Raw genomic sequence first — 18,711 nt, 5'->3', positions numbered from 1 at the left:
GTCTGCAAACTGTCTTCAGCAGCTAATGGCCTCTCAATGATTCAAGTTTATTCTGGTGAGCACAAGTGAAGGATGATATTTAAAAAAAAAAAAAAAAAGAATCACAGCAAATCCAGATTTTGTAGACATGACCAAGGTTGGAACATAACACTTTGCTATTGATTCTATTAAATCATTTTCAGTTTTGCCCAATTTAAGAAAAAAGAGGCAGGCCTATGTCCCACAGAAGAAAGCCCCTCTCTGCTCTGCGCTAAGCTCAGAGCTTGACCTGGAATCGGCACCTGGCCTCTTGTTCCCATCCGTGCCAGGGATGTGACCCCCACGGCCGGGGCAGCCCTACACTGGTCAAATTCAGTTGTAATAGGACTAAGTTTATCTGGGAGGAATCAGCCAGCGATGGGAATTTGTGAATTTGCAGAGGGCAATTAAGAACTTTCTGGTTCAGACTCGAACCTCAGCAGGCTTTCTTTCCTTTCTGTCCGCACCCCCAGACTCTGTCCTCAGGGCTGTAGGCCAAGTGGAGAGCTGGCCAGACATACCAGGCAACGGGCAGTGAACCATAAACCAGAACCCCAGCTGGTTTCCAGTATGGAAGCCCGTCTCCCCACTCCCGAGGCCAGGGTCTGGGCCCTGTGGCTCTGCAACCCCTGGGTTCAGCATGGCCTCTGACTTGTGCTCCCAGGGGGCCTAAAGGCAGTGGACACTTACCGAACGCACCTTACTGTACCTGCTGGGCAGGGACACTGGCCTTTTTACGCTCTTTAAAACAATGTAGGGAGAGAAGCTTCCTTCCACCCTCAGGTCCTCAACTGGCCTAAGAACTTAGCTGACGTAAGACAGACAGGAGAGAAACAGACACATTATTTAATAGTTTTACATGTACATGGGCATCTTCAGGATGAAATGAAGGCCTTGAGAGGCCATGTGCACCCTGATGCTGTCACACACATTTCAGTCCTTCACACTATACATGTATCTTATATAAACATTTTAAAATAAATAGAGTCTGAATGATTTTTCAAGTATCCTGAGTCTCCTTCACAGAGAAAAACGATTCTAAAGAACATCACCTTTAGGCAGAAATGTAAGGAAATGTAAGGTCTGTCTATATACCTTTTTACACAAAGAGAAGATTGATTGTGGGCATTGACCAGACAAAGGGGCTGGGGCCAGTGACAGTAAGCTGTGGGACAATGACTCAGAAGTGGGTGAGGGAAACTACTGGAAGGTTAGGGTTGTTGCAGAAGTCTTGTTTGCACAGGTCCACACCAGCATGATGCCTGGTCTCTGGTGATAAGAACGTTCTTCTCTTCCTGGCGCAGGAGGGCACCTGACGCACGAGAAATGCTGTGATCTGCTTCTAGATAGAAGTGGGGGAGGGGGGCTCACAGAGCCCTTCCTGCATCTGCTGTTTCTCATTGGCCTTGGGCTCAACGTCATCAATACACCAAAGTGGCATATTTTGGGTTCTGAATCCCCTCAGTAACGATGCCATGATTTCATGCTTGACAACAGAATTTGAACTTGCCCCATCTCAGTTTGCAGGGAAGCTGAGACAAGCAGATGGCGTAACACTACATTATTGAGGAAAGCAGCCCATCTATCTATGCATGATTCTTTCCTTTCTGTGATCAATCCAGACTCACTGTGGCCTCTTAGACCCCCTTCTCCTTAAGGGGACCCGGAAGCCCAGTACCGGAGCTCAAGCTAATTTGCAATTCAGATTTCCCTGTGCTCCTGCCACTGAACAGCGGGTCCTGGGCTGGCAGCTCTTGAGGCAGAGCATAAACACGGTCTGTACCTGCTGACAAAACCTCTATAGGATTGTCCGGAGTCCCTGTGGCAAGAACTGCTTATTAGTGGAAAAGAAAATTCTAAAAGAAAACAGTCCAATCAATTACTTTAACAAAAGATTTATTTGAAACAGGTTTGGGCAGACATATTCCAGTCAACAGGATTGATCAAAGCCACAAATCACTACATTTCCCAAACCCTCTGAAAATACAAGTAAATGCCCTTCATTTGTATTCACTCCAGGAGGGAACCCAGCTCCACTATAACGTGCTGCTGTAATTTAACAACCAGAGGACATTAATAGGACGTGAAAATGGTAACACTTCTAGAGGGAGGGAACAAAACCCGACACGCCATAGAAGCGCTCCCCGCTCTGCTGGGAGCCAATTAAACGTGCCCCCACAGCCCCGCTTCTCTCTGCATAACCAGATTAAAACCTCCCTGTCTCAAACAATATTTAAGCAATCTGAGCCCAGATGTGACAGCGGACAGGAGAGCACAGGGCTTTGCTCGCATGAGAAAGACATCACAAAAAGGTTGTGCTCAAACAGCAAGTCGGTGGCCTGCAGGGACGATGACCCACTGGGGCTGCAGACCCTGCTGACCCCGGCTGGCCCTGCGGGTCCCACCCTGCAGCTGGCGCTGCTGCAGCTGCTCGCATTGCCCCTCAGAGGGGGGCTTGGAGGGAAGCAGCCCGGGCGTGCTTCTGAATTCAGCCATCACTGGCAACATGGCAGAGGGAAGACGGAGCAGAAGTGTCAGCACTTGCAGTGATTTTACTAACGACAAAACAAAGAAGGATTCGCTTGTGCAGGGATCTTGTTGGAAGGAGAGAAACTATATGACAGGGCGGTTTTTGTTTTTAGTTTTTGCACTGGGGTCCATTGATTCACCTTTAGGAATAAGACTGAATTCCAATCCCATTGTAAGTGGGTTCACAGCCTGATCTTCAGGCTTTCCCCCTTTTTCTGACCCTTTCTCTTCCACACCGAAGAGCTTGCCCATAAAAGGCTCTTGATAAGCTCTCTTGACCCCTCAGTTTCCTGGGCAGGGTTATTTGGATAGCACTGTAACTTCAACTTCCTTCTTCCTATTTCTGTCATCAATCAAAGCCACCTGACACTTTGTTCCTGCCTTTTAAACACATAGGTCTCCCTTCTTTCTTTAGCTGGTTCTGAAGAAATGGCGATGAGCTAATCTCGTGAGCATGCTTTTCTTGGTCCGGTGCCTAGGAGCAGGAGCAGAGTCCGTATCTCTAAGGCAAGTGGGGCAAGAGATTGTCACGTGAAAGGGCACCAGCCTGGGTGTATAAGAATCACTCTTTTGTGTCCCCGCGGTCAGGAGGCAGAGTTGTTTGTCAGTCCACAGCTATGGATTAAGTTTGGGGTGGGGTCATGGCGGGATTGGCGGGGACGGGGGCGGTTCTGTTCTGCTGCCGTTTGTCTTGTGGCTCCTGACTGTTCAGATTTAGGTTGGCTCCGCGGCCTTTCCTTTCTGCTGAAGACTGTGCACCCCGATTCACCGCTCACTCACACCCCACAGACTGGGAGAGAGCTTGAGGCAGAGCACTAGGCGGTGGGGCACTGAATGAAACTCTTGCAGGTACCAAGGGAAAGGAAACGTGCGCTCTCGGACAATGCGGGATGCTGAGAAGTGACTGGAGAGGACAACACACTGGGCAGAGTATTCCCAGACTGTCACTTTGGGGGATATTTACTAATAAATCATTGTGGGGGATCTGGGGCCCTCACCCTTACAAACTACCAAAAACCCTTCCATCCGTCCCCGCACTTCAAGATGAAAAAAACAGCTAGTATGAGGCTGAACACCAAATACTCCCCCTCAGGGCTAACCTGGGACTAACCACTGCCTGAGTCAAGGAGGCAGCAGCGAAGCCTAGGGGATGTCTGCTTTCCTTTCTTTGGCTTTATTTTCCCTCCATCACTATTATATTTGCTAATTTAATCATTCCATGAAGAACATATTTAATGAATATGGAGGGGATGCCATGATTTAACTTGACCTGATTCACTCATTTCTTTGCCAAACTATTATTTCAGACTCTGCTAAACCAAAGGTCCCCTGTTCACATAGTTTATGGATCCCACGAGATGAAGGCTACATTTCAGATGCTGAGCCTAAACCACTCCTGGAATTACTCTGGGACAATGACCCTCAGCTGTAATTCAGGCCTGGCTGAACTGCGTGCGTGCAGTTCTTTCACAGGTTCGAGACTAAAGATTGTCTGATCCGAAGGCAGAGTTTTGCAAACATTCTATTCAACTTATGGTCTAAGACATAAATCCCTAGGAACAGGAATATGATAGAAAACTCTCTTTCTTACGGTTCAGAAAAGTAAGAAAAAAGGTCCTTGTTATAATAAGTGGAGATTAAGACTATTGCTTTGTTTAAAAAGAAAATTTACCTTAAAGCCTATAATATATATATCCATTTGCATTTTCAGACATTAGTTATTTAGACTCACTTTTTTTTTCATTATGCACTGCTTCTTGACAAGTTATTACTGATTTTCACTGCCAGCTCCCCATAGCAAGACTTGAAGCCTTGTCAAGGAAAAGAAGATGTCAACAAATTTCTCAGCCATGCTCTGCTGAAATTCAGGTCCACGTCTTAGGATTTTTCTCCCTACTAAAGAAACAGCATCCCCTTTCTCCAAAGCACAGGTTTTGTATGAGCTCTATTTCCAAAAAAAGGGTTATCACATGTGTGCATGTGTGTTGGGAGATGGGAGAATGTAACACTGGTCAAGAAGCCTGGAATATTCTGCATAGAGACACGTCAGACACAGCTACACGCCAACATTATTACAAAGCCCATTCTGATTAGCAGCGAAGGCTGATCCAGAAAGCCAAGCAGAAATGGTCGGTTTATTCTGCTCTCTTAGCCTCCCTTTTCAATATGCACTTTGCATTACCATCCTCTGGCCCAGACCACTGCATAGCTCAACTCACAACTGCAAGCAGGGAATGGCTGGTCTTTTCCTACTGCAAGGTCAGCTGGAATGGGACACAGACTCACACAAAAGTCAGCAGTCTGTGTACAACACTAAGCTGAGACAGGGACTCTGTGGGTTCTGCCACTTTAGCCCAATCCAGAGTCAGGCTCTATAGTGCTGACCAGCTATGACCTGCTAGTCTGTGTGTCACTTACTGTGTGGCAGAGTGACAAGTCCCATGTGGCATTTCCACTGAGCTGACAGCTGGAGCAGGCAACTTAGAACAGTCTACCCTGCTCCCCAGGGAGGGGTTGTGTGTGACATTCTGACCTCAATTTAAAGATACAACAAATGACACAGCCCCTGAGTTGGCCCCAGCTAAATATTGTACATCACACATAGTGACAGCTGCTCCTTCTAGAAACCCAATTTAGTCATTTGTCTACAAGATAGCTTAATAGCATGAAAGAATAAATAGAAATGCATTTCTTCTAATATTTTCTTCTGTGGGCATATTTCATTATTGCAAAGACTTTAATCTACTTCTTAAAAGAACTGGAAAATATACTTAAATCTCAGAAAATCTGAATTGTATTTTTTAGCATTAAAAAAAAAAAGCAAAAATCCCAACACAAAACAAAAAAACCACATACTGTAATTCACAAATCTGATATGGAAGACTTCAAGTTCAAGAAAGAGCTAAGGGCTTGACAAAGAATTGAGTTTTGAGTTCCCCTTTCCAAATAGGCTTGTTTCCAAATGAAACCAAATAGAATGTCTAATGCACACTCAATCTGAATTTTCCTTTCTCTTCTGTATTTAGAACATCATCTTCCTGGGTGTGCAATAAAGACATATACCTCGGTTTGCAGTGTTAACTACATGCATATTTTTGTGTTGTAATTCCTGAATGATAATCCAATGAATGATTCATTCATCTTGCTGGGTGCTGTAGTATTTAAAAATGTTTTATATCATCTTGAGGAGGAAGGAATGGCAATTTTCTGAGGCTCACCTGTTAATTGCATTGTTCTACTTTCCCTTAAGCCCCCTCTGGGTCTTGGTCACCTGATGAGAAAGGGATTAGTTTTCCTAGTCAATGCAAATCATACTCTAAATTATTACAGTGCCCAGTAAGATGTGGATATTCTGAAAATAAAGGGTTAGGAAGCGAAGTGCACTATTATTTCCTAATTTAGCACAGCCATCCCCAGAGGAATGGAGACATTTTAACCAACAACAGCTGCCCAGAAATATTTATGTTAAGCCATCCAAAATTCTGGCTTGGCAGCCAAAGCCGAGAGGAGAGAATGTGCCTCTCAGCTGGTCATTTATTAAGGGTTCCAGGTGCTTATTCATGCCCGAAGGCACCCAGGTTCTGTCCAGATTTAGAAAGTGGAACTCCCCAGTCTGGAAAATCAGTGACTCAGCACTTCCCTTCTTGTTCTTCCGTTCAGGACACTTCGTATTCAGACAGGTGCCTGTGTCTGCCTCTAACGGGATAAGGAAGGAAACTTAATCGGTATGAAAAAGGGCATTACCTTCAAATGTTTGGAATTCTTTTCGACTAAAACTGCATGTCAGTGTCTTCTTTGTGGCCCAGACACATTCAGCTGATCATGACAATTGTCTGGGCTCCAGGGCTTGATTTCAGTTTCTACTGAAGAGATGCGGTGGAAAATGTCCTCGGTGCCCTCCTTCCGATGTCTCTGTGTCCTTGCTTCTTGCTTTCTCCTCGGATGGGTGTCTTCCTCCCTAATCCTCAGGGTCCTGTACTCCCCCATCTGGGTCTACTCATTCTCTCTGACTTTAGAGGTACAGAGCGAGAGGTGTGTTCCTTCTCTGAGGACACATGCTACAAAATCATTCATTTCCCAACAGTGAAAATCCAAAATGTGCTCTGAACTCCCAAGAAAAACACGTGTGGGTTCCAATTTAAGTGAATGCCAAGGTCCAGTGGCTGGAAGGCTGGGAAATGAATACTGAGACCCTGACCAGGGCAGGGGGTGTTGAAGCAGTTCCACCACCACCCTGACCTGCTTTCCTGTCATCAGAGGCAGATAAACATTTAGAATATATGCGGAATAGCTATGTCTCTTTTCTTTAGTCACAGAAGGAAAAGGGAGGTGGGAGAAGGGACTTCTTGCATCCGTATCTGAATCTGTGATAGAACAGGAAGGGTGCCGATGTGGGGTGGTTGCCCGCCAGCTGCCATGCTCTGCGCACAGTAGTCAGCCATGCAGAAGGTCTGAGGACAAGGGACGCCTGGACTGCAGAGGACGGCTGGGGACGAAGCATCTGGGGAGGGTGCAGAAGTCTGCTGGGATACCGACTGGTCTGCCCTGCTGGGAGTGTGGCTGAGAGGTTCCAATAAATGTTCTCAGTCTTACCATCCAGATACAGATTTTTGTGATTTCACTACAATCAAGAAGTTTATGTCAACTTCATACAAACAAAATAGGAATCAAATCGAGGCAGCAACCTGCCCAATGTGAAGCTTACGTGCTGCTTGGTGGCCTTAATCTGTGAGCTAACAACAGGAAGTGTGTCCCTGCACCAGCGCCACAAGATGGGTTTCTCATGCAACATAAAACTCTCTTCCCTTCCTCCCGGAACAACTAGCACTGATGTTTAAATGTTGGTGAAACATAACGTTTTTAATTTCACACCTCACAGAGCACAGTTGAATGTTCGTAACAAGGTAAACAAAACATAGGCCAAGCACTGCAGACAAATTGGAAGGGGAAACGGCATCCCCGCGTGGCATCTACTTCAGGTTTGTGAGGGAATATGGACCTAACAAACGGGTTGGCTAAGGCCACAGAAATGTGTTTTCCCGTGTTTTGGCTGCTGAGACCAGTCTCTTCTGAGAAACGTGTATTAACACTGGGTGCAGTAAACTGCATCTCTTTCCTAAGATCGACAGGAAAACTCGAGTGTTATTTTTTCCTCGATGTCTTTTTGGTTGTGTCGTAAGCACGGACGATTTCTTCCTGAGAAACAGCTCCATGCTCTTCTTGAGAGAAGGCATACCCGTCTGAAAGAGAAGCACACCAGAGGAACTGGTTAAGAGGGGAATAGGGAGCATGTGAGGTTTAGCAGAAGATGCCTTTTGGGAGGACTGCGCCTGAGCTTCGACACACCGGCCCCATTAGCCCTGGCTGGGTGGGGGCCTGTGACACAGAAGGGGAACCTGGGGACAGCATGGGTGTGGAAGCAGGACGCAGCCTGACCAGGCAAAGTCTCCATGCTTCTGGCTGCTGCTTCGGGTGCTGGGATGGGGATGGCTCAGCGGGGCGGCTGCCAATTCTGGGGGGCTGCAGCCGAGCTCAGCCTGGGAAGCATAAACAGTGGGTCACTGGTCCATGTCTGCACTTTCCCACCACCAATCAAGGGGAAAGGCAGGTCGTTCTGCTCCAGAAATGTCCCGATCTGCCTGAAACTGCAGGCTGGCCAGGCAGTTTATGAAGCTGTAAACATGCTGGGGAAAATGCGCACAGCACTAATAGTGAAGGCTGGCAAAGTGCACGTGATGCTTACAGCGTTCCTGTTTTTAAGTTGGACTGATTTGGACTAGGAATAAGAAATTACAGTGGACTTGTTTTTGTGTAAACAAAGAAAAAGATCACAAGATAAAGTCAAGAGCAATTTAGTGATTGGCCCTGTGGCCACAGGAAGACTGGTTCCTATAATCAATTCCAATAATAATAATGATAATAGCAGCAGCCAACATGTATTAAATGCTCTATGTATCAGGCACTGGTCTATGTACTATGCACAAATAACTAATTTATCCCTCCCAACAGCCCTATGAGACAGGTGACCATACTCCCATTTCACAGATAGGGAAACTGAGGCAGAGGGTGATTCCATGGCATGCCGAGGTCACAGAACTAGTGAGTGGCAGCTGGGAGCCAAATCTGGGTGGCATTTCTGCAGGACCCACACACTCTGCAATTCCAGTTCTAAAAGAGGTTCCGCCCGAGTGGGGCTTTCCTTCCTAACTGGGTCTTCCCACAGAAGGGACGTTCCTAAGACTCCCACTCCATTGGCTAGCCTTTCTGGGTCAAGGGTACAGAGAAGTCCTGCTGTCATGGATGTTTCATTGTGACCAAAAGACAAGACAGTAAAAAGCCTGACAACTGCGACTCCCAATTTCCGTGCATATTTATGACCTATGAAGGGAGCTGTTAGCTCACGCTCACGCTCACGCTCTTTAAAGGAGAAAGCCAAATCAGAAATTGGGCCCACGTTATCATCCTCTCCTGTCTTGTTGATTATTTTACTCAGACATTTGGCTTAAAAAGGAAAGTCTTGGAGTATAAAGACTGACAGTAGCAATGTCAAAGAGAGTCTCGGTGGGCATGGAGGAGAGGCAGAGAGTTCAAAGGAAGGCGCTCAGGGTGACCTCTTACTCTGCATGTGTCCCTAAGTCCGGAGTCGGTCCCTGGGCTCGCTTCCCAGCTTTTCCCAAGAGCATGCCTTTCAGCCACTGTCTGAGGAGGCCCAGGGGCTCAGGAGGCCACCCCAGCTGGCAAGGGCCTGTGTGCAGAGGTGGTCTGGGAGTCAAGGAGGGCAGGGCTGGGCGGCAGGGCATTTGCAGGAGGAACAGGGAGCCTCCCACGGGATGTCTGCCCACTCACTCACCTGCATCTCTTACAAATAACCTACAATCCAAAATCCCTGCTGTGGGGCAGCCCCCAGGCCAGGTGAGCCCCACCTAGCAGGGCACAGAGCAGGCAGCATCCCTGACAGTGGTGAGGAGCAAGCCTGGGCGCCAGGCTGGGCCCTGGGCCCCGTGCACTTGAACATCTCCTGAGGGCTTTTCACACCCAGAGCCCTTTGGCTTGGGAGGCTTCCCAGGATCTGAAGAGGAAACACCCCCTCCCACCCCCGAGTCCCTAAGAGCTCTTAGGTTTTCACCGAGTGGCTTGATCAGAGATGACCCGACCGGAAGCCTTGTTGTCCGGCCTCTGAGGGGGCAGGTGGGCCCAGCCACCTCCCTCACTTGTGCATGGTGCTCCGCCTGTCCCCAGCACAAGGTTCTCTTTGTGTAGCTTTCTTCCTGCAGTCCCAGGCCAGATGCCTTTCTTGGGGTGTTTCAAAGCAAAATCTAGCAAAGAACACCACCTCCTCCAGTCTCAGGGCTGTGGACTGTGGTCAACTTGGACAATTTTCATTCTCTGGTCTTTTCAGGGGACCATTTCCAGTAAACACGTGATGTTCCCCCAAGCGGGCAGCCAGCAGTTGTCTTTGGACCCAGCGTGCAGCCGGAAGGTGGCCCTGCCCCAGCGCTGCAGGCCTGGGGATGCGCTCAGCCCACAGAAGCGGCTCGGGTGCCACGTGATGGGAGCACCTGGGAAGTGCTTTTTGTGAACCATCTGGCGGCAGGGAGATAACCTCTGAGCTCTCCACCAGATGCTGGCTTTGTCCCCCTGCCTTGCCTCTGTCCTGGACCCAGGGGTCCAGGGCCTGAGACACTGGTGGGCAAGGGAGGGCGCTCATCCTCGCCTGGCAGTGTCTTGGCCATGGGACCACAGGTTCTTTAAGCTTTCTGCGTCGTTTTGGTTTACTTTTCTGTAAAATAAAGGGTCTGTGCCAGGTGAGGTCCTCATTCTTTCACAGTTCCAACCTTCCAAACGGGCACTGGCACTTTTCCAGGGCTCACTACACCCAGGCCACAGACCCCACTCCCTCGTTTAGGGCTGATTTATTACACTTGGCACCAATCAGGGAGGCCTCTACCCCTAGGCCAGAAAAGGGGCAAGCCTGTCTCAACAATCAGTCCGGATAGAACAGTTGCTACCTATCTTATTGATGTGTTTTTGAGGGGTGCTGGTGGAGGGAAGGAATGGTGGAGACATAAATACAAGCACAGTTTGGGGGCATCCTTTGGGAAAGGCAACTTAGCATTTGGAATTGTCTACTCCCTGTTCAAATGGATGGAACAAAAGTGTTGTCTTTCATTTGCTCTGTTTTTCATTCACATCCTGCCTGTGCGTCCTGGGTGGCCAAGTGCAGTGGATTTCACAGCTTGTGGCTGCAGAGCATCCTTGACTGGGGTTTGTCTTACTGGCACAGGGGCCTTCTGGTGGGATTTCTTGGCCACTCTGGGATGGAAGGGTTTCTAGGTTTCCATCAGAGAGGAGCTTCTGTCTCAGCAGCAAACCTCTTCTCTCAGGCCAAGCGGAGCTCCCAGAAGCCACACAGCAGAGGGTTTCTCCACCAGGTCCCATAGGTTGCTTCTACCTAAGATGCTATTTACCATCATGCTTCCAAAACGTTGTGTGCTATGACCTTTTTAGCCTCAACTGAGACTTAAAGTGGCCTCTGCAATTCGAGAATAAAACGGAGATGGCCTAATGGGGTTATCCTGGGGACAGGGGCATCTCCCTGGTTCAGACACAGTATTTTTCTTCTAGAAACCAGGCATGGTAGGAGTTAGAGCTATAATGGGTGAAGCTTTAGCTGGGCAGCAGGGACCATAACCACCCAGCTAGCCTCTGCCAGCCCAGCCTGCACCCCTCAGCCTGACAAAGATGCATGATTGGTGCCCCAGCTTCTGCCTGATGAGCATTTAACTGCCGTTTGTACCCAGACAGGGAGCTCAGAGGAAGCGTCTAGCTCTTGGCATTTCCCATTCTCATTCCTCTCCGGAAGTCCAGACAGCCAGAAAGTAATGATGGGTGCCTGCAGAAGCCCCCAATGGGCCCAACAGTGAACTTTCCCTGGCTGGCTTCCTAGTACATCTGTTTCCTAAATACGTAGCCACACCAAGGGTCTGGAGGCGGAGCGCAGTGGGTGAAAGGTGGGGGAAGGGGAGGCGGATGTCTTCGTTGCTCTGTCTTCTCCTGGTAGAACTTTTGGTGAAGTCCATAAAGTCATGTCATTTTTTCCATTATTTTAGCATAAAACTCCCCTTAAGTAGCTTCCTTCAAATCGGAGCTCTGATAGCATCTCAATGAAAGTAGAAGTTTCCTGTCTGGAAAAAGATTCCCAATAGCAATAGAAATGGGAAGACTGTGGGCCGATAGGGAAAGCGCACCGTGTAGGAAATGCTAGGCTCAGTCACGGATACTGTGTTTGGTGGCCCAGGAGGCGCTCCAAGTACTACCAAGGTGAGAGTTTTCCTTCTAGTTTCCTGGGAAGACTGAGCCCCAAGACAGCTAAAGGATGGACCCAGGAGGGACAGGCAGAGGCTGAGACAAGCTGTACAGAACTTGTCACACACCAGGAGCAGTTCTAACTGCATGGTGGCCTGTAGTTGTTAATGACAGAAGCATTCTGTTATTAGTCAGGCTCTTCTAATCGCTGAGTGTTTTTAAAAGGTGGCATGATGCTAGGGGCTTCTTTATTTCTTGTCCTTGTTCATTATGATTTTTTAGTCCTTCAAAATATTAGGAGTTAAGAAAAATGTTTAGTAGTTGTTTTAGGATATTTTTTGACTCTCCCACAGAAGTTCTCACTTGATCTTTGATCTCAATATATATATATATATATATCACATATATTCTCTCTGTGGTTTGGAACATTTATTAGGGAAGCAGCCTGGCTCCACAGAACAAACACTAGTTCAGGCGACCAGGCCTCACTTCCTGCATGCCTGGCGTAGAGGAGGGGCTTCCCCTGCACCCTCCCACAGCTTCACAGAAGCTCTGTAAGAGGTACAATTTGACTTTTTTTCCAAGAGGAGAAAACAGATGTTTAGAAAAATATGTAAGTTGCTAAAGTTACTCAACTAGGGGCAGAAGAAAAATAGTAGTAACTGACATTTATTGGATTCTATATTGTCAGGTACTATTCTAGGCACTCCGTATATATAATCTCATTTAATGCTCCCGATAAACCCAGGTAGGTTCTCATATCATCTCCATTTTACAAATGTAGAAACAGAGAGTAACTTACCTAGGGTCACAAGAAAGTGGCAGAGCTGGTTGGCACAGGATGCCAGGGCACTTGGCTGCAGGGGAGGGACCCCACAGACCTCGTGCCTTGGACTTACACCAGCAAGCTTCCCTCCCAGATCAGAGAGACCGTGGCTGTGGCCCAGGTGGCCGGGCCTGCTACTGCACCGACCCGAGCCTCTGCCAGCACTCTTGGGGCTGCCACCACCTGCCTCCTGGGGCAGCGGAGCATTAAAGGACATGAAGCATGGGAGGCCCACACAGAGCTGGTCTCTGTCCCTTTTCCCCCGTGTGGATACGCCATGTGGGAAAGGGTGGAGAGGAGGTGGGGTACAGAAAAGTGACAGCATTCCACTACTTCCCTTCTTTGTCTGTAAAAAAGTTGTGAAGATCTGTTGCTGGCGTGGAGTTTAATAAGACTCCACATAGATCCTTCAATACCTGTGCTATGAGTATGTGATTCTCCACTTTTCCTAAGCATTCTTGGTCTACCAGCTGTTTCCTTCTAAACTCAGGGAGAGAAAGGTAAGCAGGAGGTGGGCACCTGCTGGACAGGTGGTGAGCGGGTGCTTAAGAGAGCAAGCGAGGGCTGGAAAGAGGGGGTTCAGAGAGGTGGGACCAGGGTCCCATAGACAATGTGCCAACAGGCTTCAGCCCTGGGGAGGGCAGGCAACCTGAACGAAGGAAACCCGCACTCTCATGACACCCCTGAGCCAGGAGCTGGGTGGCTGGATGGCTGAAATAAGCCCAGCACCCTGTCTTTCTTGGGCTCCCTGGCCCACTGGGTCCGGCGTCTCCCACAGATCCCTGCTTGGGAAGGCTCCTTTGGCAGAAACCAGGCCTGGCCGCTGGTGCTCGGAGTGGGGACACCAATGCCAGCCAGAAGGCAGCCTTCCTGGGAAAACCACAGAGATTTTTTTTTTCCCAGTGATTGTCAAGGTTTTAATGAATATGCTAATATTATATAAAACAGTGCATATTGCTATCTTTGGGGGAACAATTTAAAAGTAGTATTGCTTCAACCTTAGAAAAAATCCTATTGGGAGGCTTGACACCAGGATCTAAACCACATCAGGATTTTAAGTTTAAGGATGTCATTCAGGCATTTGATTGGGTCCCAGGGAATTACCTACATTCAAGCTGTGCTTGCCTTGGGCCAGACACGTGGATTCCAGTTCCACATGTTGGGGCTCCAGCGTGGCAGCCGTCTCCTTGCCCATTAGCACCACCTGCGCTCTAATCCAGCCTCCCAGCTCCCCTGCGCGGTCAGATCTCACTGACCTGAGTGGGTGACAGTGACACTTACGGGGGACGCTCTGCTGGAGGGAGCCTGCGCGGAAAAGGGTGGGCGGGGTCTTCCTGCTGAGCCTCTTCAGAAGGCGGTCCCGCTCGTTCATCCTGTGGGTGAATCAAACAGTCGCTAGTTCACAAGGGCTTGGCTCAAAGGTGCTCAAAGGCGACTTCAGGTTGTAAAAGAAAACAGACAGGTAAAAAGCTTCCCCGTGTCAAGAAACATGTCCAGTTTCACAAGCGGTCCTCTATTTACAGTAGATGCTATCTCCACACTTTGAGGGCATTGCTCCCTCTTCTAAAAGACGCTCTGTTTCCGTCTGTCCTGTACACAACGCCCCTAAGCTCTGCTTCCTTTTAACCTGAGGTACAAGTGCCCTTTCATACCAGGAGGACCCCGGGCTTCCCCGAACACTCGCAAGGAGTGATCTGTTTCTATGGTAAAAGTCTTCAAAGCCTGCATCCCACCCACAGCTGCCTTTCCGGGGCCACTAAACTGTGCCAGGTCAAGAGTCCTCTCTAAGTACCTCCGGCCCCTGCAAGAGGCGGGTTTGTTTCAGCAGAACCTGATTCTTATTTTGAACCACAATGAAAATCAAGGTGAGTTTTCTTCGAAAGCACAAGGATTAAGGGCTCCTCCTCACTTCCCTGAAATTATTCCCTCCAAAGAAACCACTTCGGGCATATTGGAGTTTGCCGATGCCCTCTGTTAGGGGTTCAGCTGTGTCCCCTCAAATCCCAGTACCTCAGAATGGGACTGTTGCTGGAGATAGGGACTTTACGGAGCTGATTAAGTTAAAATGAGGTCATTAGGGTGGGCCTTAATTCCTTATGACTGGTGTTCTTTAAAGGAGAAGGGACTGGGACGCAGACACACATGCAGAGACGAGGCCATGTGAAGACAAAGGAGGAGATGGTGTCCACAAGCCAAGGGGGGGCCTCAAAAGGGACCAAAAGGGACCAGCTCTGCCTGCACCTTCCTCTCGGACTTCCAGCCTCCAGAACTGTGAGATGATACATTTCTGCTGTTCAAGCCATCCAGTCTGTGGTACTCCATGCAGCAGCCCTCGTAAATGAATATACCCCTGTCTGCTATTTGTGGGAACTTGAGGGTCTAGGAGTTATTTGCGGAGCTGCACCTGCTCACCGTCCGTAGTACCTGCCCTTCCCCATCCGTGAGGCTGGGTGTGCTCCTGGCAGGAGTCCACTTCACCGTTTCCCCAAGGGCCTTGGGGAGGGGAGCGGGGCCCTGGGTTTTCCCAGTGGTTCTGTGAGCTCAACTACATTTTGCACGTGGGTTTCCAGAAGAGAGCGTTTTCTGATTATCTGATTGAAAGGACGACGTTTAATTCATTACCAATTAAGGGTGAGTCTCAGCTAGCGAAGCTTGGCAAAATATCTGGGGGCTGATGAGGAAAAACATTGTTTCTCTCCCTTCACACTGGCTTTCCTTTCCCTCTCGTATCTTTTTCTTCATCTGGTCAAACGAACCTCACTGGGCCCTGCCGAGTGGCTGCCCTGGACTGCCTGTTGTCTGACCCTCTGCGGCCATGCCGTGGGTTGCAGCTCCGGGCTGGCAGGTTTGAGGATTCAATAAAGGGCCATCCTCCCCATCTCACCTGGCAGGAAGGCACCGCAGGGCAGCCTTCCCAGCTGGGCGTCACGTGGGAGGTTCAGGGCGGTGAAGGCACTCTGTGCCCTGGGTCCTCACCTCCTCTCTGCCACCCTGATCTCCTCTGCCCTGGGCATCCCTGGTCCCTCCCACAGTTCACGTCCGCAGGCTCCTCCTTGTGCTGGGCTTGTGAGAACCTCACAGAACCACGCGAGTGGGACGGGTCTTTGAAATCACACCTGCTGGTCTTTGGGCAGGTGAGGACTCAGACTGAGCTGTGCCAGATACAAAGGGCCCAGCAGTGCTACTGCGCCCGCCTCTGGGCCTGGCAGATGTCCTCGATTCCCTCATGGAATGTCCTATGCTTTTCTCTCTCTTCTTCTTTTGTAATGAAATATTCCAAACACAGAGAAACAGAGGCTTGTAGAGCAAAGAGCCACCGCCCCACTCAGCCTTAGCACATGGCACCCCGACTGCCTGTACTTGGAGGGACTCATTCTGTCCTGCAGCCCTTCCTCCCACGTGGTGAAGGGTCCGTGGGGTCAAGGAGGCATGTGTGCTGACAGCCCACATCAGTCCCGCACCCCAGGTATTTGGGACCCTAGAAGTGCTTGCTTAGCGGCCCCCACGCTGGCATCCAAGGCCAATCCAACCTCCTCACCAGCTCCACCCCCTAAAAGTAGATGGCAGAGCTGGTGTACACACTCCTAGGCCAATGGGGGTGGCTAAAAGGTGTTTTTTTTGCGTAGGATGTTTGGACTGGGATGTCCACCCACATGTGTGCATCCCCTCCCTCAGGGCAGGACAGAGCCGGAGTTGAGAAGAAAGCCTGGGTCCACAGGGCAGCCACCACTGCCGGCTCAGACCTCCACAGAATCTGCGAATCACAAAGCTCCGCAGTCTTCACGAAGGTGCATTCATCAAGGTAGTTATTCGTTAGCCTGGCTTCCAACCTTCACATACTTTAGACGTGGTACATGGCCTCTATTCTACCCTTGTACCCACTCCTGCAAATGTCAGTTCAGGAACATGCCCATTGTGAGAACTGCTTCAGATTTTAACAAAATGATAAAATCTTGAATATAAAGTCCCCTTATGCTCCCTGATCCCATTTTTCTCCCTCCTACTACAGTACAGTTCGAAATCATCTTCCATCCATATTTCATACTTTTACTTTGTATATACCTGCATTCACAACTAGTATGTAATCATGTTTTAAAATATGGCTGATTGGTGTCATTTATTTTATACTTCCTGTTTATTGTATTTTTTCTTTGTTCCTTTTCTCCTTATTTTCATTTGTATTATCTACTCATTTAGAGGTCTAGCTCTTTGCAGGTAATATTTCTAGATGCTTTTGTAATAATTCTCTTTGTCTTTGGTGTTCTTCAGTTTTGTTATAACACTCAGTATGACTAGAAACAGATTTGTTTTTATATCCTGCTCAGATCTGAAAGCTTTAATAACTCAAAGGTTTGTTTATCTTCACTTACGGTAAGTATTTTGAATATTGCCTCTCCTTTATTCTTTTTTTCTTGTCCAATTTTTTATATATAATTATATATAAAAATTTTATATAAATTTTATATAAAATTATATATAAAAAATTTTATATAAAATTATATATAAAAAATTCTATCTTCCACATCCCAGAAGTCTCCTCCACAGTTCCCATTTCCTTTTTCCCTTTGGTTTTGTCTAAACTATTGTCAAACTAACCAACATGCTTTATTTAAAATTACTACCCTTTTCATGTCTATACCTTTTATTTTTCTCCCAGATCCACCTGCTCTGACATTTTATCCTGCTCTTCCTCTTTGGTTTCCGTTATCTTCTTTCTGTCAGTATTTCACAGACCCTTTCAGACATTCCTTGCATCTCCAGTTCTTGGGGAGCTAATACATTTCGGTTTATTCAATGATTCCATTCCATGGTGGTCCATTTACTATGTGTGCTGTAGTTATGGAATCATTCTTCAGAATGACCAATTTTTATATTATTGTCTCAGTTTAGTTCCTGTAGTACTGGGAATAGCCTAAAATTGGACCTCATCCATAAGCATGGGCTTCCTGTTTCTAGCAGGTAATTCTTTCTTCCATCCATTTCCCTGGGTACATAGTATGACTCATTGCTGCTTTGTCAATCTAATGACTAAAATTTTTTTTAGTGCCTGTTTCACTAAGATAGCAGCCCTACAAAATTTTCAGCTTTATGCGCAGGATTCGGTTCGACGTCACGTGGGACGTGGGTTTGTCTCCTCTCCCTACCTTATCCCTGGAGCCTTCTATGAGGTCTGACAGCCCCGTGCAGCCTCCTCAGCTTCAGCTCCCTCTTGCCCTGCCGTCTTTGTCTTTGATGTCTCTCCATTTCTGGTACCTAAGTTTCCCAGTGTTTCTTTTGAATCTGATTATGTATTTGAAAGCCATTCTTTGTTCATATTTCAATCCGGCATTTCTATGTATTTGGAAAAGTCCTCTCTGAGCCAGCTTAGTCTACCATATTGACTTTATCTGGTTTCCATGAATAATTTATATTTCCCTGACCCAATTACTGGAAAACATTATGGCTACAGAACAAGATTACAGAACTGTTCTTTCCCAAGTCATGCTGTCGTCCTTAGAAATCATCGTTTCTGAAGACTTTTAAAATAGCAATGGGAACTGAAACTGTAAGAGCTAAAACTTAAAAGAAGACATGATACATTTTTATGACCTTTGATTTGGCTATGGTTTCTTAGATATGATACCCAAAGCACAGGCAACAAAAGAAAAAAATAGATTTGGATGATAAAAGGGTACTAGAGCTTATAAAAACATCCTACCGGAGGTGTCAGAAGCACTGACTTCACCTGCGCTCCAATGTTGAAATGTCAAGGAACATTATTTTCCCAACTTCTTTTTCTTCTTTGAGGAAGAAAAGATTATTGTGAATGAACATTATTAAAATTTCTCATGAACAATAATGTTGGGGAAACTCAAGATAGAAAGGGGTGATAATAAGAATAACACTTGCCATTTATAGTATTTTATCATCTATGTATGGTTTGGAAACTACTCATAAAGACAGGAAAAAAGGTAATGAAAAACAATAAAAGTTTTACTTTGGTTAATTCTGAATAATGGCAAGAAAAGAAAAAATATAAATTAGCATAGGGA

At 47.5% G+C, this 18,711-nt stretch overlaps 1 protein-coding gene across 3 annotated transcripts in view; it reads right to left on the bottom strand.

Annotated features, from left to right (window-relative positions):
- Positions 1-1,905: 1,905 nt before the first annotated feature.
- Positions 1,906-18,711, bottom strand: part of ATP8A2 (ATPase phospholipid transporting 8A2) — a 518,682-nt gene continuing 501,876 nt past the window's right edge. For all 3 annotated transcript variants that reach the window (XM_037003923.2, XM_073228342.1, XM_073228389.1), the window contains exons 36-37: positions 13,961-14,052; positions 1,906-7,787 (exon numbers count right to left, since the gene is read on the bottom strand). In XM_037003923.2, coding sequence (XP_036859818.2) covers positions 7,690-7,787; positions 13,961-14,052 — 190 coding nt within the window. In that variant the 3' untranslated portion in view covers positions 1,906-7,689. The remainder of the gene's footprint in view (positions 7,788-13,960; positions 14,053-18,711) is intronic.

The sequence above is a fragment of the Manis javanica genome, chromosome 1 (assembly GCF_040802235.1).
Source record: "Manis javanica isolate MJ-LG chromosome 1, MJ_LKY, whole genome shotgun sequence".
In the NCBI taxonomy this organism is placed as follows: domain Eukaryota; kingdom Metazoa; phylum Chordata; class Mammalia; order Pholidota; family Manidae; genus Manis; species Manis javanica.
Note: the sequence above shows the minus strand (reverse complement) of the source record. Positions and strands in the feature narration are given on the sequence as shown.